The 24,209-nt window shown below is 44.8% G+C and overlaps 1 protein-coding gene across 1 annotated transcript in view; it reads left to right on the plus strand.

Moving 5' to 3' along the window:
• The window catches only part of wdr27 (WD repeat domain 27), a 170,721-nt gene that overhangs the window by 47,164 nt on the left and 99,348 nt on the right, over positions 1-24,209 (plus strand). The window contains exons 18-20 of the mRNA XM_034185406.1: positions 3,293-3,426; positions 3,719-3,816; positions 18,926-19,047. Of these exons, the coding sequence (XP_034041297.1) occupies positions 3,293-3,426; positions 3,719-3,816; positions 18,926-19,047 (354 nt within the window). The remainder of the gene's footprint in view (positions 1-3,292; positions 3,427-3,718; positions 3,817-18,925; positions 19,048-24,209) is intronic.

Genomic DNA, 24,209 nt, shown 5'->3' on the forward strand with positions numbered 1-24,209 from the left:
CCAGTCAGAATTCCACTTTGGCAGCTTGGACAGATTCTGTTAAGCTCAGGTTCATGAAGTAATGCCACAAACAACATAGACACAAACAGTAAATTGCAAGAATGTTCACACTTTCAGTTTTAATGCTTGTTAATTGTATTCTCTGCATGATATGGGAATATTGTTTTACTAATGTAGCTAGATCACATTTAGAGATATTGATATTTAAAAAAAACAAAAAAAAAACTTCAGGCATTTATGATGCCAGACATTCCTTCATTGTTTACTCTGTGGGACTCGCCCAATGAGACTGGGTTAGGCACCACCTCCTTTCCATTTTAAGAAATAGACACAGGTCTTACAGTATGTATCAACCAGAATTTTCTTTTCTTTTTTCCAGACACATCATCTCAAGAAAACAGATCAAATCTTAGCTTGTGTCTCCCTTTTGGCAACATGAGCCCAGAGTTCTTCATTTTAAGAAAGTCATTTTTTGATCTAGTTCACCATGAAGCTATGTAACTTGATTCAACACAGAAAAGCTGTCCTCTGCATGTTTTCACAGCCACAGAAGCCTATGAGTACTTCAGAGTCAGGGGTGCCTTGGTGGTTTCCCTCACTCACTTCCTTCTTGCACGGCCACTTAATTTTTGAGAACTGCCTACTCTTATCAGCTTTACCACAGTATCATACTGTTTGTGTTTCTTGATCATTGATGTAACTGAAGTCCAAGTCAAATTGACAGAGTGACTTGGAAATGTTTATGTATTCATCCCCTGACTTGTCTCAAGAAAATTGGCTGAAAAAGTGATGTTAAAGGGGTGTAATTTTAGAAATTTAATTTAAAGAAGCCTGAATTCTTTCTTGTAAAAACTGGTGTCATAAAAAACTAAAATATGCAAATGCTCAATGGGGCATACACTTTTTCATGGTGCTGTATATAACAGAGCTTCTTCATGAGTATTGATACAAAACGTTCGTGATGTGTTTTTGACATTTTTGTAAGACATAATTTCTTTGTCTGATGAGAACAGTCTTGTGGAATTAAAAATAGATAAAGCCCAATTAATTAGTATGATGGAATGATGTGTTTGTTGGCTCAGTACTGTGAATAATTTGTCATTCATAGCATCTGCTAGGCTTATAGCATCCAGAACCCTGATCATTTGCAGACCTTCCTTACTTCATTGAGTATCACATTTAAAGAGAGTACTCGAAGAGTTTCTGCTTTCTCATGCCAACTGAAAAACAAAAACTGGTCAGAAATTGGGGTCTTCCCCGAGCTGATGCTAACCATCCCTGCTTTGCTCCACTCAGAGTGATTGTTTAAAATTGGCTGCAGTCTTTGACTTCTTGGTGTTTTTTTTAAATGACTTGGCAGTAAATGAACAACTTTCAGGGTCAAAAGCACCATAGGGGTGAGCCAGAAATACAAATAGCTTTGCACAGTTATACTTTAAGTTGCACTACAAAGGAATACTTTTAGCTTTCACCTTCATAGACTATAATAACACACCATGAGTGTGAGCGTATAGTTACCGTCCTCTATGGAGCAGGATCCCTCTGACATTTTGTGGAACAAATTTGCTTTGACTCCCATATTCCAAGGTGTGAAGGGGAGGGGGGAATCATCAATGTGAAAAGGTAAAAAATGAGAAATTGGGCAATGTTGTTTTACTGTCAGTGCCAGCACCTTTCTTGCTTTTTCAACAGGTTGCATTACTTTGAGTAAGAAGTTGTGGTCTCCACAACAGATCCACATGTTGATGTGGCACAAGTTTTACACTGAACAAATGGGTGGCCCTGAACTGGGACCCTTCCACATTGGAAACAAGTGCACTTAAGTGCTGGGCAACCCCCACCACTACCCTGCCCCATTAGTTTGAGCAGATAAGAGCCTCACACTCGCTCATCTTCAACTGCTCACAAGGGAGCTGGAGCCTATCCCAGCAGTCACAGGGCATGAGGTGGGGTACACCCTGAACAGTCTGTCACAGGGCCACATATAGACAAACAAAGTCACACCCACACCGCACACCTACGGACAATGTAAAGTTTCCAATCCACCTAACCTGCATGTCTTTAGATGTGGGAGGAAACCGGAGCACCCGGAAGAAACCCACACATACATGGGGAGAACATGTAAACTCCACACAGAAAGGCCACAGGTGGGAATCGAACCCATGACCTCCTCACCGTGAGGCAAAAGTGCTAACCGCTTATCCACCGTGTTGCCCCAAATAAGAGCCTTTCTTTTTTAAAATTCTACTGCAGTGAGTATGATGGTAAATGGTCTGCATTTATTTAGTGCTTTTCCATCTGCATCAGAAGCTCAAAGGGCTTTTAATTATGCCTCACATTCACCCATTCACTGATGTCAGGGTGCAGCCATGCAAGGTGCTCACTACACACCGGGAGCAACTAGGGCATAGGTGTCAAACTGATTTCAAAAATGGCCAAGAGGGTATAGGATAGGGGAGGACATCAGTCAGACATGGAAATAGGAGTACAAGGACTTCGAAAAGAACTATAAATAATTCTAAATAATTACGACATGCTAGCTCTTGTAGTGGCCCTGTGACAGACTGGCGTCCTGTCCTGGGTGTACCCCGCCTTGCACTCTATGGCTGATGGGATAGGCTCCAGCCCCCCGCGACCCTTACTTGGACTAGCGGTTGAAGATGAGTGTGAGTGTCTAGCTCTTGTAGTGCTCTTGTTAAAGTTGTGTATGTAAAAAATTGAGGTGTTAAAATGCAGATAAGTGCCATTTAACGCCATCAGACCACAACATTTGCCTGTTGTTGAGAGATGCGCACACCGTCCATGAGTGTTTGCTGCCACCTATTATTGCAGATGTATGACATATAAAAGTTATCTGCGATCATAAGATGACTCTGTATTTTTCAGATGTGTTTCTAACAAAAACACCAGTATGGTATTTACCAGTATGGTAAATGTCAAAACAAATTTGAAGTGGCGTATTAATTTTTTTCGTTTTCAAGAGCTGAAAGTTTTTTTTAACAGTTCTGTTCACAGACACACACATCACACAGTCTCCCTTTTTTGGAGGTAGAAACTGTACAATACAAGAAATAAAAAGCAGGCACGTTAAAATATTTTTATTTCTGAAACATGTATCTGTAAATCATGAATCACATTCATCAGCATCTTTATCCCATAGTTATGTGGGGTAGAAGAGGCCAGTGTGTCTCAACATGGAACAGTTTAAAGGTTCAGGGTCTTTTTGTGCATCATTAATGTGTTAATGATTTACATCATTCACTTTGATTCATGTCTGCCTTTGCCCTTTTAGAGGGAAGATCTGTTCTCCAAACCCATCAGAAATGCTCAGTTCTATTACCTTGACAAGTTTGTGCTTCTGTCATCTGGACCCAATCTGTTCTTGTACCTGTATGATGTGGATGTCACATGTGACGACATCAAAAGGTAATTATACAAGATGTACAACTGCAACTAGAAAGGCTCACTCAGAGAGTTAATTCACATCCATAATAACAACAGACAACTTCCACCAATGGACAGAGTCACATCTTCTTTCAACACAGCATAATGCTTCTGCCTGTTTTTTTCTCTCTTTACTGACTGGTGCAATGAAAACACATAGAGGACTTCAACCACTCAGTAACATGATATCCAAAATCACTTTAACACCACAACTGTATCTTGCAGAATCTTTTTAACTTTATGGGTCAAAAAGTGAAGCTGATTCTTCTTTCAGATACGAAAAACGGAGTGTCATCAAATTGGCAAAACAGTTTAAGGTAACATCAGCGACAGGCATCACTGCCCTGAGTGCAGTCAACGATTTCTGTTCTTGTATCCTTTTTCTTGTTGTTGCAACAGAAATTTTGCCATTAATTGCATCACTAATGTCAACACATCCCTTCCATACTTTTTTGGGGCCACCTGGTTGGGCCAGTTTCATCTCAACAAGAGCAGTTTGTCTGGGCTTCATAAAATACACATTGCCTAGGGATTTCCACTGATCACTGTATCTGAATAGTATTTAAGTCTCTTAAATTTTGTATTCCAACTCCTTGTTTAGGTTTACTTTTTTGTGTTAAAGCCACAGAAATAAGTTTTGTTAGGCTTAATGATTTGCTCTCATGATATATTTCGCAACACTACATGCGTGACAATGGTCATTGAAATTTGAAAACAGATATGCTATGAGCATCACGTTGGGAAGCATGCAATGGGGCCTCATATTTCCACATCCACCACACCATACCACAGAGACACCTTGGGTTGTGGATGGCAACAATCCATGCAGATAACAAGTCCAACCCCACCTCTTGAAAGTAACTATCTTTCCACTGTGGGGTGGTGAAAAAATGGGTATCACATTGGCCTTTTCCAGCTGTTAGGGTCCACAGCGCTGAGGCACCTGCACCCTGGATCATGCCCAGAGAAATGTACCACATGGCCAAAATGTCATAGCTGATGTTCCCTCACAATGCAAGTGATGCACCTAATCTGAGTCTCCCTAAGTAACAATTCCTTAGACACAGTCATTCTAGTAGCCCCCAAGAATCCTCCGAAGAGGTCTCGAACCAAAGACATCCAATTGTAGCCTGAGGTTACTGGTTATCATGCATTCTCACAACCATATAGTAAAGCAGGAAGCACCACGACCTGAAAGGCTTTGATCTATCAGCATCATCAAACCTAGCAAAGAAAAGCAGTCTCATAACTAGGGATGGGTATTGATAAGATTTTATCGATATCGATGCCATTATCAAGTCCGCTTATTGATCCTATTCCTTATCGATTCCCTTACCTCTCGTGAATTTTCTGTGTACTAAAATTAGTCTTTACAGGTTTTCTATGTCAACATCATTTTATTAAGTCTTAAAGTAAATAAATATGAAATTGGTCACTGGATCCTTGATCTCTGGACTACACACTTCTGAGACCAGTGCCATTAACAGTCTCTGCGCTTGTATCTCGGAGGTAAGAGCATGGATGCTGTTTCACCGTTTGAAGATAAATGACACAAAAACTGAGTTCATGTTACTTGGAACGCCGCAACAGCTTGCAAAAGTAACTATACATGACATTAAAGTTGGAAATTCACATGTGAAGCCAGTACAATCTCTGAAAAATCTTGGCATCATGTTTGATCAGCAACTTAGAATGACAAATCATGTGAATTACATCTGTCAGAAAGGTTACCACCAGTTGAAACGAATAAGACAAATAAGAAAATACCTGGATAAATCTGCCACGGAGAGAATTGTGCACACTTTTGTGACCTCTAATATAGACTATTGCAATGCCCTGCTCTATGGAGCACCGAAGTGTGTTATCAGTAAACTGCAAAAACTGCAAAATTGTGCAGCTAGAGTAGTGTGTGGGGCAAGGAAATACGATCATGTCACACCGTTGTTGAAAGATCTCCACTGGTTACCGGTGAAATATCGTATTTCCTTTAAGATTGCCCTTCTGATATATAAATGTCTGAACGGGCTAGCACCACCGTACTTAAGAGATCTTATTGAAGTGTACAGTCCACAGCGTACCCTACGATCCAGTAGCCAGCTCAACCTGAAGGTTCCTAGATGTCAAACTCAGGTTGGGACCCGAGCTTTTCACACACACTGCGCCACATGTGTGGAACTCTCTACCCAGTGACATTAAAACCCTAAATGTCAGGATGTGAGCTATTGTGGTGTTTTGGTTGCTTTTTATTGTTCGCCTGCTTTTCTTGTGGGAGTTTTTCCCATTTGGGTCTGTCTGTCCCTTTCTCTCTTGTCCGTCTCTGCTGGCTCTTGGTGGTGGGTGTTTCCCTCTCTCTGGCCACACCCCCTTTTTGGTGCATTCCACGCACACCTGTTTCCAATCACCACCTCATCACCTGGGTGTATTTAAGCTCCTCTGTTTACCTTATTCCTTCGCCAGATTGATGTGCCTTGTGCCTTCTCTCGAGCTCTGTTTTTTTGTGTATTCCTGACCTGCTTGCCTCTCGTGTGTAATGACCACCTGCCTGTATTATTGACCACGTCTAAGACTGATGTTCGAAGTATTTCTGCTCTTGTTGGACTGCCTTTTTGTGTACTGGACCCTGTTTACTGCTCCAGTAAACTGTTTTTACTCACAGAGCTCTGTTATCGAGTCCTGCATTTGTGTCCAGCTTTTCTGTGGAACCAGTCCTGATACTAAATTTGGACCATTTTAAGAGACACTTAAAGTTATGTTATTTTAAACAAGCATTTTACTTTTCTACTTTTTTTTTTTTTTTTTTACTAATAGCCCAATTTCATAGCCTTAAGAGTTTGCATATCATGAATGCATGGTCTTGTTGGATTTGTGAGAATCTACTGAATCTACTGGTACATTGTTTCCCATGTAACAATAAGAAATATACTCAAAACCTGGATTAATCTTTTTAGTCACATAGCACTACTATTATTCTGAATACTACTGTACCGTGTTGATGGACACGCACGTGCATGTGCTTGCTGTCCTCACATGGAAATACATTAAAACATATATCGCTTTTGCGATGCGCTGGAGAGCCTCCACAGTGTGCACATTGACAGGCTGTCCCAGCTGAAATGGACCGTTAGTTCATGTGGACACGCAGCAGGTGGTCTGAATGTCACGTCTGTCTGACATGCCCAACACGCGTATTCTGTGAGCGGCGCTCTGCAGGACTATATGACAAGCCAACAGTGCGACACATACACCACTTTCAGTCATGTATCAGCAGAAATATGCCGTAACAAAGGCCGTTGGGTTAGTTATCACAGTGCTTTTGTCAGTTTTTTTAAAAAATACGTTTATCTGCTTGTTGATCTTAGTCATTTCACGCTCCTGTTATAAGACAGTGATTGTAGCATAGTGGTAAAGTTTCTGTCTGGTAATCAGAGCTTTTGTAAATTGCAGGTTCAAATCCCGTGAGTGACATTTATTTTTTATTTAACCAGGGTTATTTAACCATGGGGTTCTGTATTGCATCCCCTTTTATTTATATCAACCCAGTGATATTCACTAGTTATACAGCTGGTTTTTATTTTATTTTCCTCCACATCAGCGGCATGATGTGGTGCACCACGTCCCAGTTACTCGCGCTGTCTTCCTGCTGCGACAGTTTCCCGCACGCTCGTGCATGACATTGTCGCGTGCATGAACCCGTCGCAGCTGGATCGTTCATGCCTGCCGGTCAGCACAGTGTTTTCATGGTTCGTTCATATGAGCTGTTGCGCCGTGATTCACCCTGATTTGTCCTTTGTGTGAAGGAGCCCTTAACGATTCTCGAAAAGAACCGGTTCTCGATACCAACCCTACTCATGACTGATAAGCTATTCCCAGCATTTCCCCAACTCAAAGGTTCGGACAGTGTGACTATAAATTGTATAAAGTGTACATATAACATCTCAGTACGTCCTTGTCATTTAATTGGTGGATTGTATGTCACATCACATGACATTGATCATTTGTCTCGTATGTGTTGTGAAAGTGTAGTGACACAGACCCACAACAGGGGGCGCAAATGAACGGACAATAGGAGAAGTTAAATTTGAACACTTTACTGTTGTGAATGCCACAACTACACACAGCAGATTATAGAATGAATACAAGGTCAATTAATAAAGGTGTCGTGTGGGCAGGCTCAACGATAGGAGACGTCCGTCTGGAGAAGAACCGGAACCACACGATTTCCTCCGCCACCGAACCAGGAGGATACTGGAGCCACCAGGTCCCGAGTTCCCCAGGTGGCCACCGTCTCCGCGTGTCGGATCTGGTACTGCTGGCAAAGAGCAAAAACAGTCAGGTGTGGGTGTGTGTGCACCCCGTAACAAGGATGGTGGTTATTCCACCTCCACCTCTAACACACACTCGTGCAGCGTCTGTCTATTCACTTATCTGGCGGAATGCAGAGCGAAGCAGTCGCAGCATATGCCGGTCCTTCAGGAAGACAGCTGCAAACAATGTATCAACAAACAACGTTTAGGAATTCTCAGGCTGAGAGAGTTACCTCCTTGGAAGAACGATATCTCGGTGACGTGGTGGAGGTGTCATCCTGTTTTTATGCGGGGTGAGGCGCAGATGATTGGTGACAGATGTCATAGCCGATGAGTGACAGCTGTCAACCCGGCCGCTCTTGGAAGGTGGCAGCGCCCTCCTGTGCCTGAAGCCCGCACTTCAGACAGGGCGCCCTCTGGTGGTGGGCCAGCAGTACCTCCTCTTCTGGCGGCCCACACAACAGGACCCCCCCCTCAACGGGTGCCTCCTGGCACCCGACCAGGCTTGTCCGGGTGGCGACGGTAAAAATCGGCCAGGAGGGCCGGGTCCAGGATGAAGCTCCTCTTCACCCAGGAGCGTTCTTCGGGTCCATACCCCTCCCAGTCCACCAAATACTGGAAACCCCGGCCCATTCGACGGACGTCCAGGAGCCGGTGCACTGTCCAAGCCGGCTCCCCGTCGATGATACGGGCAGGAGGCGGCGCCGGACCGGGTGTACAGAGGGGTGAGGGGTGATGTGGCTTCAGTCTCGACACATGGAATACCGGATGGATCCGCAGTGAGGCCGGGAGGTGGAGCCTCACTGCGGCGGGACTGAGGACCTTGAGGATCTTGTAGGGCCCTATGTACCGCTCCTTAAGTTTGGGGGAATCGACCTGGAGGGGGATGTCCCTTGTAGATAGCCACACCTCCTGCCCGGGCCGATATGCGGGGGCCGGGGACCGTCGATGGTCTGCATGGGTCTTTGCCCTCGTCCGGGCCCTCAACAAGGCCGAACGGGCGGTGCGCCACACCCGACGGCATCTCCGCAGGTGGGCCTGGACCGAGGGCACACCGACCTCTCCCTCCACCACAGGAAACAAAGGGGGCTGGTACCCCAGAGACACCTCGAACGGGGAGAGGCCGGTGGCAGAGGACACTTGGCTGTTATGCGCATACTCGATCCAGGCCAGGTGTTCACTCCAAGCCGTCGGGTGTGCGGATGTGGTACAGCGCAGGGCCTGCTCCACCTCTTGATTAGCCCGTTCAGCCTGTCCGTTGGTCTGTGGGTGATACCCAGATGAGAGGCTCACGGTGGCCCCCAGCTCCCGGCAGAAACTTCTCCAAACCTGCGAGGAAAACTGGGGACCACGATCTGAGACGATGTCTGTTGGTATCCCATGCAGACGTACGACATGGTGGACCAGGAGATCCGCTGTCTCCTGGGCCGACGGGAGCTTCGGGAGGGCCACGAAGTGGGCCGCCTTGGAGAACCGGTCCACTATCGTGAGGATGGTGGTGTGCCCCCGGGACGGCAGGAGGCCCGTGACGAAATCCAGACCAATGTGGGACCAGGGGCGATGAGGCACAGGAAGCGGCTGAAGGAGTCCCTGTGCCTTTTGGTGGTCCGCCTTGCCCCTGGCGCAGGTGGTGCAGGCCTGGATGTATGCCCGGACGTCAGCCTCCAGGGACACCCACCAGAAGTGCTGCCGGACCACTGCCACGGTCCTACGCACCCCTGGGTGGCAGGAGAGCTTGGACCCGTGACAGAAGTCCAGGATGGCAGCCCTGGCCTCTGGTGGGACGTACAGTCTGTTCTTTGGCCCTGTTCCGGGGTCCGGGCTCCGTGCCAGGGCCTCCCGGACGGTCTTCTCCACGTCCCAGGTAAGGGTGGCCACGATAGCGGACTCCGGTACGATGGGTTCCGGTGGATCCGACAGCACGGTTTTGGCTTCATTTTCATGCACCCGGGTCAAGGCGTCCGACCTCTGGTTCTTGGTCCCGGGGCGGTAGGTGATCCGGAAGTCAAAACGGCCGAAGAACAGTGACCAGCAGGCTTGCCTGGGGTTCAGTCGCCTGGCGGTCCTGATATACTCCAGGTTCCGGTGGTCAGTAAAAACCGTGAATGGCACTGACGCTCCCTCCAGCAGATGTCTCCACTCCTCAAGAGCCTCTTTCACTGCTAGGAGTTCTCGATTGCCCACGTCATAGTTCCGTTCTGCTGGGGTCAACCTGCGGGAGAAATAGGCACACGGGTGAAGGACCTTATCGGTCTCTCCGCTCTGGGATAGCACGGCTCCTATCCCTGAGTCAGAGGCGTCCACTTCAACCAAAAACTGGTGACTGGGATCGGGCTGCACCAAGACGGGTGCAGTCGAGAAGCACTGTTTCAACTCCCTGAACGTGGCATCGCACCGATCCGACCAGGTGAAGGGAACCTTTGGTGAGGTCAGGGCTGTCAGGGGGCTCACTACCTGACTATACCCCTTGATGAACCTCCTGTAAAAATTTGTGAAGCCGAGGAACTGTTGCAGCTTCCTACGGCTCGTAGGTTGGGGCCAGTCTCTCACCGTCGCGACCTTGGCTGGATCCGGGGCGACGGAGTTGGAAGAGATGATAAACCCCAGGAAGGACAAAGAGGTGCGGTGAAACTCACACTTCTCGCCCTTCACAAACAGCCGGTTCTCCAACAACCGCTGCAGGACCTGACGTACATGCCGTACATGAGTCTCAGGGTCCGGAGAAAAAATGAGTATATTGTCCAGATATACGAAGACGAATCGGTGCAGGAAGTCCCGCAAGACGTCGTTTACCAAAGCTTGGAACGTCGCGGGGGCGTTAGTGAGGCCGAACGGCATGACCAGGTACTCAAAATTACCTAACGGGGTGTTGAATGCCGTCTTCCACTCGTCTCCCTTCCGGACCCGAACTAGGTGATATGCGTTCCTAAGATCCAGCTTTGTGAATATTTTGGCTCCATGCAGGGGGGTGAACACCGAATCTAACAAAGGCAACGGGTATCGGTTGCGAACCGTGATCTCGTTCAGCCCCCGATAATCAATGCATGGACAAAGTCCGCCATCTTTCTTGCCCACAAAAAAGAAACCTGCTCCCATCAGGGAGGTGGAGTTCCGGATCAGCCCGGCAGCTAAGGAGTCCCGGATGTAGGTCTCCATCGATTCGCGCTCAGGTCGTGAGAGGTTGTACAGCATGCTGGACGGGAACTCCACGCCTGGAATCAAATCGATGGCACAATCGTACGGACGGTGCGGGGGAAGGGTGAGTGCCAGATCCTTGCTGAAAACGTCAGCAAGATCGTGGTACTCAACCGGCACCGCCGACAGATTGGGAGGGACTTTGACCTGCTCCTTAGCCTGGGAACCGGGAGGGACCGAGGATCCTAAACACACCCGATGGCAGGTCTCGCTCCACTGAACCACCACCCCGGACGGCCAATCAATCCGGGGATTGTGTTTTAACATCCATGGGAACCCCAGAATCACACGGGAGGCAGAGGGAGTCACAAAAAACTCTATCTCCTCCCGATGATTCCCTGACACCACCAGAATTACTGGTAGTGTCCTGTGTGTGATTAAAGGGAGTAGGGTGCCATCTAGTGCTCGCACCTGCAATGGCGAAGGAAGCGCCACCAGAGGGAGCCCTACCTCCCTGGCCCATCTGCTGTCTAGCAGATTCCCTTCTGACCCAGTGTCTACCAGTGCTGGGGCCTGAAGGGTTAAATCCCCGCTAAGGATTGTAACTGGGAGTCGTGTGGAAAATGTGTATGTCCCACATGAATTTCTTGGCCCACCCTAAGCCCAGTTTCTAGGGGCGGGCGTTGGTGTTTAACCGTTCGGGGCAGTCTCTCAATTGATGCTCAATTGAGCCGCAAACAAAACACGCCCCGCGGGGAAGCCTCCTCTGTCTATTCGGTGGTCTGAATGTGGCCCTGCTCGTGTCCATAGCTTCGTCAGCAGGGGGAGCTGTAGCCACACGGGGCATAGAGGCCATGGAGCGTGTGAAGGGCGGACCTTTTTCGGACCTGGAAGGAAGAGGGACGGCACATGCCCGGCCACGCCCCTCATCTCGTTCCCGACGGCGTTCCTCCAACCGATTGTCTAACCGTATAACGAGGTCGATAAGCCCATCTAATTCCCGCGGTTTGTCCTTGGCCACCAGGTGCTCCTTCAGGACCGACGACAGTCCGTTTACGAAGGCGGCGCGGAGCGCAGCGTTATTCCAAGCGGATGCATAAGCGGTTGCGTTCCGGCGTCCCTGTCTCATTGACAGCAGCACGGTTGAAGCGGTCTCTCCCCTGTTAGGGTGATCAAATACGGTCTTAAACTCCCTTACAAACCCAGTGTACGTATGAAGGAGCCGTGAATTTTGCTCCCAAAGCGCCGTAGCCCAAGCGCGTGCCTCTCCTCGAAGTAGATTAATTACATAAGCTACTTTACTAGCTTCAGACGCATACATGACGGGACGTTGTGCAAAGACGAGCGAACACTGCATAAGAAAGTCCGCGCACGTCTCCACACAACCTCCGTACGGCTCTGGGGGGCTTATGTATGCTTCAGGGGATGGTGGGGGGGGTTGTTGAACGACCAGTGGAACATTTATATCCTGCACAGGGTTGGCAGGAAGAGGAGCTGCAGCAGCACCCTGAGCGCTCCCTGCCACTTGTGCGGAGAGAGCCTCCACCCTGCGATTCAGGAGGATGTTTTGCTCGGTCATCTGATCCAACCGAGCCATAAAGGCGGTGAGGATGTGCTGCAACTCACCAATCACGCCTCCTGCAGATGCCTGTGCACCCTGCTCTCCCATTGGCTGTCCAACAGATGGGTGACGCCCCTCGGAGTCCATGGCGCTGGCCGAGATATCCTGTTGTGAAAGTGTAGTGACACGGACCCCCAAAGGGGGCGCAAATGAACGGACAATAGGAGAAGTTAAATTTGAACACTTTACTGTTGTGAATGCTACAACTACACACAGCAGATTATAGAATGAATACAAGGTCAATTAATAAAGGTGTCGTGTGGGCAGGCTCGACGATAGGAGATGTCCGTCTGGAGAAGAACCGGAACCACACGATTCCTCCGCCACCGAACCAGGAGGATACTGGAGCCAGCCAGGTCCCGAGTTCCCCAGGTGGCCACCGTCTCCGCGTGTCGGATCTGGTACTGCTGGCGAAGAGCAAAAACAGTGAGGTGTGGGTGTGTGTGCACCCCGTAACAAGGATGGTGGTTATTCCACCTCCACCTCTAACACACACTCGTGCAGCGTCTGTCTATTCACTTATCTGGCGGAATGCAGAGCGAAGCAGTCGCAGCATACGCCGGTCCTTCAGGAAGACAGCTGCAAACAATGTATCAACAACAACGTTTAGGAATTCTCAGGCTGAGAGAGTTACCTCCTTGGAAGAACGATATCTCGGCGACGTGGTGGAGGTGTCGTCCTGCTTTTATGCGGGGTGAGGCGCAGATGATTGCTGACAGATGTCATAGCCGATGAGTGACAGCTGTCAACCGGCTGCTCTTGAAAGGTGGCAGCGCCCTCCTGTGCCTGAAGCCCGCACTTCAGACAGGGCGCCCTCTGGTGGTGGGCCAGCAGTACCTCCTCTTCTGGCGGCCCACACAACAGTATGAGTGACATCAGTAACGCGCATATTTGTACTATTTACGTACCATTCATTTTTGTCCCTTATATTTCACTCTATTATGAAAAAAGCTTTCATGATATGAGGAAGCTAAATCCAGCAACCACAGTGTTTTTTTTGTTTTTTTTTGCTGGACTGATGAAAGCAGGCATGTGTTTAAACACAGTGCTCTAATCTCGTCAGCGGCTGTCGCTGAATTCATATGTATGTCAGCGATAAGCTACCTGCTGACTGGAATAAACTGCTGGGTCCCACTGCCCTCCTCTTCCTGCTCTGAGAAGAGACACCTGTCTAATTTTACAACCCCAGTTCCAGTGAAGTTGGGACATTGTGTAAAATGTAAATAAAACAGAATACAATGATTTGCAAATCCTCTTCAACCTATATTCAATTGAATACACCACAAAGACAAGATATTTAATGTTCAAACTGATAAACTTTATTATTTTTGTGGGAATATTTACTCATTTTGAAATGGATGCCTGGAACACGTTTCAAAAAGCTGGGATAGTGATATGTTTACCACTGTGTTACATCACCTTTCCTCCTAACAACACTCAATAAGCGTTTGGGAACTGAGGACACTAATTGTTGAAACTTTGTCGGTGGAATCCTTCCCCATTCTTGCTTGATGTATGACTTCAGTTGTTCAACAGTCCGGGGTCTCCGTTGTCGTATTTTGCGCTTTATAATACACTACACATTTTCAGTGGCGACAGGTTTGGACTGCAGGTAGGCCAGTCTAGGACCCACACTCTTTTAATACGAAGCCATGCTGTTGTAACACATGCAGAATGTGGCTTGGCATTGTCTTGCTGAAATAAGCAGGGTTGTCCCTGCAAAAGATGTTACTTGGATGGCAGCATGTGTTGCTCCAAAGATGTACCTTTCAGCATTGATGTGCCATCACAGATGTGTAAGTTGCCCATGCCATGGGCACTAACATACCCCCATACCATCACAGATGCTGGCTTTTGAACGCTGGTAACAATCTGGATGGTCTCTTTCCTCTTTTGTCCGGAGGACACGACGTCCATGATTTCCAAAAACAATTTGAAACGTGGACTCATGAGACCATAGCACACTTTTCCACTTTGCGTCTGCCCGTTTCAAATGAGCTCGGGCCCAGAGAAGGTGGTGGCATTTCTGGATGTTGTTGATGTATGACTTTCGCTTTGCATGATAGAGTTTTAACTTGCACTTGTAGATGTAGCGACGAACTGTGTTAACTGACAATGGTTGTCTGAAGTGTTCCGGAGCCCACGTGGCAAGATCCTTTACACAATGATGCTGTTTTTTAATGCAGTGCCGCCTGAGGGATCGAAGGTCACGGGCATTCAGTTCTTGCCGCTTACGTGTTGAAAGTTCTTCAGATTCTCTGAATCTTCTGATTATATTATGGTCTGTAGATGATGGAATCCCTAAATCCCTTGCAACTGAATGTTGAGAAACATTGTTGTTAAAACTGTAGGACTATTTTTTCATGCAGTTGTTCACAAAGTGGTGATCCTCGCCCCATCTTTGCTTGTGAATGGCCGAGCCTTTTGGGGATTCTCCTTTTATACCCAATCATGACACTCAACTGTTTCCAATTAGGTGTTCTTTGAGCATTCATCAACTTTCCCAGTCTTTTGTTGCTCCATCCCAACTTTTTTGAAACGTGTTTCAGGCATCCATTTCAGAAATGTGCAAATATTTGCACAAAAACAAAAAAGTCTATCAGTTTTGAACATTAAATATCTTGTTTTTGTGGTGTATTCAACTGAATATAGGTTGAAGACGATTTGTTTTTCACACAACATCCCAACTTCATTGGAATTGAGGTTGTATGTAAAATATCACATAATCTATTAGGTGCCATATAAAACAATATTGAATGGTTTTCTATTCGTGCAATGGAAAGATGGAACATACCATTCAATTCAGCTGTGTGTCATGTTCCATCTTTCAACTCATGCAAATGTTGTACTATTCAGCTCATAAACAGTCATTATTTGTATAAAGTAAAATCATTTTGATCTTTTAGATAGGTGCTGGGTGTGACATGATTCTGAAAAATGGCTAAAGAGATCAGGGACATTAAAATCAGTAGGAGCAAGACTGAGTACGTATGTGTGAATGAGTGGGAGGCCAGAGGAATAGTGTGGTTACAAGGAGTAGAGGTGATGAAAGTTGATGAATTTAAATACTTGGGTTCAACTGTCCCAAAGTAATGGAGAGTGTGGCAGAGAGGTGAAGAAGAGCGTACAGACAGAGTGGAGTGAGTGGAGAAAGGTGACAAGTAATTTGTAACATAAGAATATCTGTAAGAGTGAAGGGAAAGGTTACAAGACAGTAGTGAGACCAGCTCTGTTTTAAGACTTAGAGACGGTGGTACTGGTTTGTGGGGAGGTGATGGTCTAGTGGTTAAGAGTTGCACTTGAGACCAAAAGGGATCCTCGGTTCAAATCCCAGCCTGACTGGAAAATCACTAAGGGCCCTTGGGCAAGGTCCTTAATCCCCTAGTTGCTCCCGGTGTGTAGTGGGCGCCTTGCATGGCAGCAGCCTCACATCGGGGTGAATGTGAGGCATTGATTTGTAAAGCGCTTTGAGCATCTGATGCAGATGGAAAAGCGCGATATAAATGCAATCCAGTTACCATTTACTAAGACAAAGATAGGAGGCACAAATGGAGATGTGATTTTCTGTGGAGTGATGAGGATGGACAGGAGGAATGAACATATCAGAGGACAGCTCAGGTGGGATGGTTTGGAGACAAAGTCAGACAGGCGAGATTGAGATGTTTGGACATGTGCAGAGGAGGGACCCAGGTGTATAGGGAGAAGGATGCTGAGAAGGAGCCACTAGGCAGAAGGAGAAGAGGAAGTCCAAAGAGGAGGTTTATGGATCTGCTGAGGGAGGACATGCAGGTGGATGGTGTGATAGTGGAAGTTACAGAGGACAGAGTGAGATGGAAATGATTGAGCTGCTATGGCGACCCCTAATGCGAGTAGCGGAAAGAAGAAGAAAAAGAACTTTGATCTTTGACTCTGCGCCCTCATTTGGTACACATTCATATAGTGGTATATGTTATACAATAAAATACACTCAACAAAAATATAAACGCAACACTTTTGGTTTTGCTCCATTTTGTATGAGATGAATCAAAGATCTAAAACTTTTTCCACATACACAATATCACCATTTCCCTCAAATATTGTTCACAAACCAGTCTAAATCTGTGATAGTGAGCACTTCTCCTTTGCTGAGATAATCCATCCCACCTCACAGGTGTGCCATATCAAAATGCTGATTAGACACCATGATTAGTGCACAGGTGTACCTTAGACTGCCCACAATAAAAGGCCACTCTGAAAGGTGCAGTTTTGTCACACAGCACAATGCCACAGATGTCGCAAGATTTGAGGGAGGGAGCGTTGCAATTGGCATGCCTACAGTAGGAATGTCAACCAGAGCTGTTGCTCGTGAATTGAATGTTCATTTCTCTACCATAAGCCGTCTCCAAAGGCGTTTCAGAGAATTTGGCAGTACATCCAAACCAGCCTCACAACCGCAGACCACGTGTAACCAGACCAGCCCAGGACCTCCACATCCAGCATGTTCACCTCCAAGATCGTCTGAGACCAGCCACTCGGCCAGCTGCTGAAAACAGTTGGTTTTGCATAACCAAAGAATTTCTGCAACAAACTGTCAGAAAACTGTCTCAGGGAAGCTCATCTGTATGCTTCTCGTCCTCATCGGGGTCTCGACCTGACTCCAGTTAGTCGTGGTAACCGACTTGAGTGGGCAAATGTCACATTCGCTGGTGTTTGGAACGTTGGAGAGGTGTTCTCTTCACGGATGAATCTTGGTTCACACTGTCCAGGGCAGATGGCAGACAGCGTGTGTGGCGTCGTGTGGTGTGAACGGGTTTCTGATGTCAATGTTGTGCATCGAGTGGCCCATGGTGGCGGTGGGGTTATGGTATGGGCAGGCGTCTGTTATGGACGACGAACACAGGTGCACTTTATTGATGGCATTTTGAATGCACCAGAGCTACCGTGACGAGATCCTGAGGCCCATTGTGTGCCATACATCCAAGGAACATCACCTCATGTTGCAGCAGGACAATGCACGGCCCCATGTTGCAAGGATCTGTACACAGTTCTTGGAAGCTGAAAATGTCCCAGTTCTTGCATGGCAGGCATACTCACTGGACATGTCACCCATTGAGCATGTTGGGATGCTCTGGACCGGCGTATACGACAGCGTTTACCAGTTCCTGCCAATATCCAGCAACTTCGCACAGCCATTGAAGAGGAGTGGACCAACACTCCACAGGGCCACAATTGACAACCTGATCAACTCTATGCGAGGAGATCTGTTGCACTGCATGAGGCAAATGGTGGTCACACAGATACTGGACTGGTATCCCCCCCCCCAATAAAACAAAACTGCCCTTTCAGAGTGGCCTTTTATTGTGGGACAGTCTAAGACACACCTGTGCACTAATCATGGTGTCTAATCAGCATCTTGGTATAGGCACACCTGTGAGGTGGGATGGATTATCTCAGCAAAGGAGAAAGTGCTCTACTATCACAGATTTAGACTGGTTTGTGATAAACAATATTTGAGGGAAAATGGTGATATTGTGTATGTGGAAAAAAGTTTTAGATCTTTGAGTTCATCTCATACAAAATGGGAGCAAAACCAAAAGTGTTGCATTTCTATTTTTGTTGAGTTAAGTGAACTAATTAGGTAAAAGAAAAACTGAATTTTCTATTTTAATTATAATGGCTTGAAATTAATGTGATCCTATCATTGAAATTCACTTTTTCACTATTCAATTCCAAGTTTGTACTTGAGAATACAAACCCTCACTTCCAAAAAAAAAAAAAAAAACCAATAACAAAAGAAAACAACAAACAACAAAACACACCAACTCCAGAACAAAACAAACAAAAATGGATTACCGTTTGGAGGGAAAAGATTTCATTACAGCTGTGTACTTTTCTATTCAGTGCTAATATTCACAATCATACTGCAGTTTTATTGTGCTATTTGTTGAAAACGTTAGGTAAGCTCAGTTAACTTTTTGGACTGTTTTTAATTCTTGCAGAAGTTACATATCTCAGTTGTCTTTGTACTGTTCGTGATGTCTCCACATTTTTCTGAATTGATGGACAAATTTTGAATATAACAGATTACATGGAGGACTAAGTGCAACCATTTATGAAGACAGCTGATGGTGCTTAAATGCAATGTATTGCAGTATCACAGCATGTGGTGAAGCATGCTTTCTGCAGGAAGGCAAGTTGATGGATTCAAGCAATTTATCCACCTCAGTGCCAGATCTTCATAGTGTCCCATTGGGGATGAGAGGAAGTTGTCATCCTTCATATAAATTATGACTAAAACTCTATGTTTATCTTGCAATAAAGGTTCCTCGAGATATACAGAAAGCCAGATATTTGCAAATACGCTATATAAAAAGATAGCATCTGGACTAGATGTTCTGAGTGCCTTTTAAACTGTTGTAATGTTTCTTAACAGCTGTTTCAGACATCGTTCTGGTGTGTGGTTCAGATCGCTCTATTCAAATATTTGACATGAACAAAGCTGCAGTTGCTTCAGAGCTGCTGGATGCCCACAGAAGACCCATTCACTACATCACACAGAACAAGGTAAGTTCATTTAACCTGACCTGTGACCAGTGATGCCAGTAACTCTAATCTGACTGCCTTTTTCAGGAACGAGTATTCTAATGCATTAATCTTTCCAAATCAGTAATCAGTTAAAGTTACTTCTCCAAGTCACTGTGCGTTACTACAACCACAATTCCAATGAAGTTGGGACGTTGTGTAAAATGATTTGCAAATCCTCTTCAACCTGTATTCAATTGAATACACCACAAAGACAAGCTATTTAATGTTCAAACTGATAGACATTTTTGTTTTTGTGCAAATATTTGCTTATTTTGAAATAGATACCTGTTGGGGCAACAAAAGACTGGGAAAGTTGATGAATGCTCAAAGAACACCTAATTGAAGACAGGTGAGTGTTAAGATTGGCTATAAAAGGAGCATCCCCAAAAGTCTAGGCCATTGACAAGCAAAGATGAGGCGAAGCTCACAACTTTGTGAACAACTGTGTGAAAAAAATAGTCCAACAGTTTAAGAACAATCTTTCTCAACTTTCAGTTGCAACAAATTTAGGGATTCCATCATCTACATTCCATAATATAATCAGAAGATTCAGGAAATCTGGAGAACTTTCTACACATAAGCAGCAAGGCCGAAAACAAACATTGAATGCCCGTAACCTTCGATCTCACAGGCGGCACTGCATTAAAAACCGACATCATTGTGTAAAGGATCTTACTGCGTGGGCTCAGGAACACTTCAGAAAACCATTGTCAGTTAACACAGTTCGTCGCTACATCAACAAGTTCATATTAAAACTTGACCATGCAAAGTGAAAGCCATAAATCAACAACATCCAGAACCACCACTGCCTTCTCTGGGCCCGAGCTCATTTGAAATGGACAGACGCAGAGTGGAAAAGTGTGCTGTAGTCTGATGAGTCCACATTTCAAATTGTTTTTTGGAAATCCATCCAGATTGTTACCAGCACAAAGTTCAAAAGCCAGCATCTGTGATGGTATAGGGGTGTGTTAGTGCCCATGGAAAGGTGCATCCAGGTTTTGGAGCAACACATGCTGCCATCCAAGCAACGTCTTTTTCAGGGACATCCCTGCTTATTTCAGCAAGACAATGCCAAGCCACATTCTGCACATTTTACAACAGCGTGGCTTCATAGTAAAAGAGTGCGGGTGCTAGACTGGCCTGCCTGCCGTCCAGACCTGTTGCCCATTGAAAATGTGTGGTGCATTATGATGTGCAAAATACGACAAGGAGACCCTGGACTGTTGAACAACTTAAGTCGTACATCAAGCAAGAATGGGAAAGAATTCCACCTACAAAGCTTCAACAATTAGTGTCCTCAGTTCCCAAATGCTTATTGAGTGTTTTTAGAAGGAAAGGTGATGTAACACAGTGGTAAACATGCCACTGTCCCAGCTTTTTTGAAACGTGTTGCAGGCATCCATTTCAAAATGAGCAAATATTTGCACAAAAACAATAAAGTTTATCAGTTTGAACATTAAATATCTTGTCTTTGTGGTGTATTCAATTGAATATAGGTTGAAGAGGATTTGCAAATCATTGTATTATGTTTTTATTTACATTTTACACAATGTCCCAACTTCATTGGAATTGGGGTTGTATTATTTTTGCATTGAGGGTCGATCGCAGCATTAAAACTCCCGTGGGCAGGGTGAGGTCAGGTTTGACTGAGCTCCCCACTTTGCCCACTTTCAGCAAGCTGTGTTTTTCTTCTGTGGTTCTGTGCAGCAGCTCTGAGTTAAAAAAAAAAAAAACGGTTGTTGTCTCTCAAAGCGCGGTGACGACAGCACACCTGCACTGAGCTTAAAAAGTCTCTTTTTAACAGGACAACAGGATGTAAAAATTGTAAAAAAAACCCCAAAAAAACTGATAAAACTTTCTTACCTGTCAATCTTACCTGTGAACTCAGACCTTTTATACACACACACTGATTACCAGTGGTGGGCACACTTCCGATAATCCGATAACAGATAATTATCGGATTATCTTTTTAGATAACTTTAAAAACCATCATCGGACTAATTATCTTCCGATGAATTGCCGACTGATAACTTTTAGACCGATAACATAGTAAATCAAGCTGAACAATGAAAAACATTTTTAAAACTTAAAAGCAGTTGAGACCTACCTGTTAAAAGTTTCTTAATAGGTATATTGTTCTACCCTCTGCAAACAGAAGAGAGCCGTTTTCAGAAAAAACTACTCTATCCTCTGTAGGCAAAGGAGAACTGGTGACCAACACACAAAAAAAATAAAGTTTCCTTTAACACAATACTGATCTAACCGCAATATCACCCAAGTCATCCAGAGGCATACATTTTTAACTTAAGGTTCAAATTTTAACCTACTCATTTTGGACAAGTTATTTAAAATTACTGTCATGTCTGAAGTTTTATAAAGTGAAAATATCAGATATATGTTTTCATTTTAAAGTAATGTGCTCATTTTTAAGGTTTGTGAGCAATGCTGTGCACAGCAGCAATGCTTATGGGTAGCATAGGGTAATCTCAGACGTTCACTACAGGACAAATGCATTTCAGACACTCTGTTCAGGCTCCACGGACAACAGCATTAAACTCTAGTGCCTAAAACTCTCGTGATATATTCTCTGGGTTTATAGACGTTATTGTATTTGCATTTAAATTCCACGCATCTTAAATGTGCAGACATGGATTATCTGGAATTTTGTTTGGCAGTTTTCAAGGCCGCTACTGCCATCTACTGGCCAGTAGTGTTCATGGCAGTATTCGCCCCAAGTACTAAGCGTCTGGGCACCAGTAGATGGCAGTGTTCTATTTATTTTGACCCGGTTATATCAGATGGTGGTCAGATCAACTTTTTGGCTTTGCAAATGGCTTTTTTTTTTTTTTTTTACAAATTAAGTTTAAAAACAAAACAACAACAACAAAAAAACATTACAAGACAGCTCTGCGGTTGGATGCTTTGTAGCTCTTCAGCAGCAGGAGGTGGTCGTGAGATGTTAAAGCTTGTTACTCCACTACACGATGCAGGACGCGCAATTAACCTGAAACTCGGTCCAAAAAATTCTCGCACGAATGAGAAATCATCTGAAAAATGGCCAAAACACGCACAGTGTAAAGCCAACATTTATGTGTCAAGATAAGGCTTTTCAGAACTGACCAATTGTTAACCTTGTCCTTTGTTTTATCTGTGTTTTTATTATTGCATTTTAACCTGTGAGTTTTAAACTCAGATAAAACTGAAGTTATTGTACTTGGCCCCACAAATCTTAGAAACATGGTGTCTAACCAGATCCTTACTCTGGAAAAAGAGTCTGTTGCTCTATAAAAAAGCCCTCCGTAAAGCTAGGACATCTTACTACTCATCACTAATTGAAGAAAATAAGAACAACCCCAGGTTTCTTTTCAGCACTGTAGCCAGGCTGACAAAGTCAGAGGTCTATTGAGCCGAGTATTCCTTTAACTTTAACTAGTAATGACTTCATGACTTTCTTTGCTAATAAAATTTTAACTATTAGAGAAAAAATTACTCATAACCATCCCAAAGACGTATCGTTATCTTTGGCTGCTTTCAGTGATGCCGGTATTTGGTTAGACTCTTTCTCTCAGATTGTTCTGTCTGAGTTATTTTCATTAATTACTTCATCCAAACCATCAACATGTCTATTAGACCCCATTCCTACCAGGCTGCTCAAGGAAGCCCTACCATTATTTAATGCTTTGATCTTAAATATGATCAATCTATCTTTATTAGTTGGCTATGTACCACAGGCTTTTAAGGTGGCAGTAATTAAACCATTACTTAAAAAGCCATCACTTGACCCAGCTATCTTAGCTAATTATAGGCCAATCTCCAACCTTCCTTTTCTCTCAAAAATTCTTGAAAGGGTAGTTGTTAAACAGCTAACTGATCATCTGCAGAGGAATGGTCTATTTAAAGAGTTTCAGTCAGGTTTTAGAATTCATCATAGTACAGAAACAGCATTAGTGAAGGTTACAAATGATCTTCTTATGGCCTCAGACAGTGGACTCATCTCTGTGCTTGTTCTGTTAGACCTCAGTGCTGCTTTGATACTGTTGACCATAAAATTTTATTACAGAGATTAGAGCATGCCATAGGTATTAAAGGCACTGCGCTGCGGTGGTTTGAATCATATTATCTAATAGATTACAATTTTTCAGTAAATGGGGAATCGTCTTCACAGACTAAGGTTAATTATGGAGATCCACAAGGTTCTGTGCTAGGACCAATTTTATTCACTTTATACATGCTTCCCTTAGGCAGTATTATTAGACGGCATTGCTTAAATTTTCATTGTTACGCAGATGATACCCAGCTTTATCTATCCATGAAGCCAGAGGACACACACCAATTAGCTAAACTGCAGGATTGTCTTACAGACATAAGGACATGGATGACCTCTAATTTCCTGCTTTTAAACTCAGATAAAACTGAAGTTATTGTACTTGGCCCCACAAATCTTAGAAACATGGTGTCAAACCAGATCCTTACTCTGGATGGCATTACCCTGACCTCTAGTAATACTGTGAGAATCTTGGAGTCATTTTTGATCAGGATATGTCATTCAAAGCGCATATTAAACAAATATGTAGGACTGCTTTTTTGCATTTACGCAATATCTCTAAAATCAGAAAGGTCTTGTCTCAGAGTGATGCTGAAAACTAATTCATGCATTTATTTCCTCTAGGCTGGACTATTGTAATTCATTATTATCAGGTTGTCCTAAAAGTTCCCTAAAAAGCCTTCAGTTAATTCAAAATGCTGCAGCTAGAGTACTGACGGGGACTAGAAGGAGAGAGCATATCTCACCCATATTGGCCTCTCTTCATTGGCTTCCTGTTAATTCTAGAATAGAATTTAAATTCTTCTTCTTACTTATAAGGTTTTGAATAATCAGGTCCCATCTTATCTTAGGGACCTCGTAGTACCATATCACCCAATAGAGCGCTTCGCTTTCAGACTGCAGGCTTACTTGTAGTTCCTAGGGTTTGTAAGAGTAGAATGGGAGGCAGAGCCTTCAGCTTTCAGGCTCCTCTCCTGTGGAACCAGCTCCCAATTCAGATCAGGGAGACAGACACCCTCTCTACTTTTAAGATTAGGCTTAAAACTTTCCTTTTTGCTAAAGCTTATAGTTAGGGCTGGATCAGGTGACCCTGAAC

This window comes from Thalassophryne amazonica, chromosome 13, assembly GCF_902500255.1.
Source record: "Thalassophryne amazonica chromosome 13, fThaAma1.1, whole genome shotgun sequence".
Classification (NCBI taxonomy): Eukaryota; Metazoa; Chordata; class Actinopteri; order Batrachoidiformes; family Batrachoididae; genus Thalassophryne; species Thalassophryne amazonica.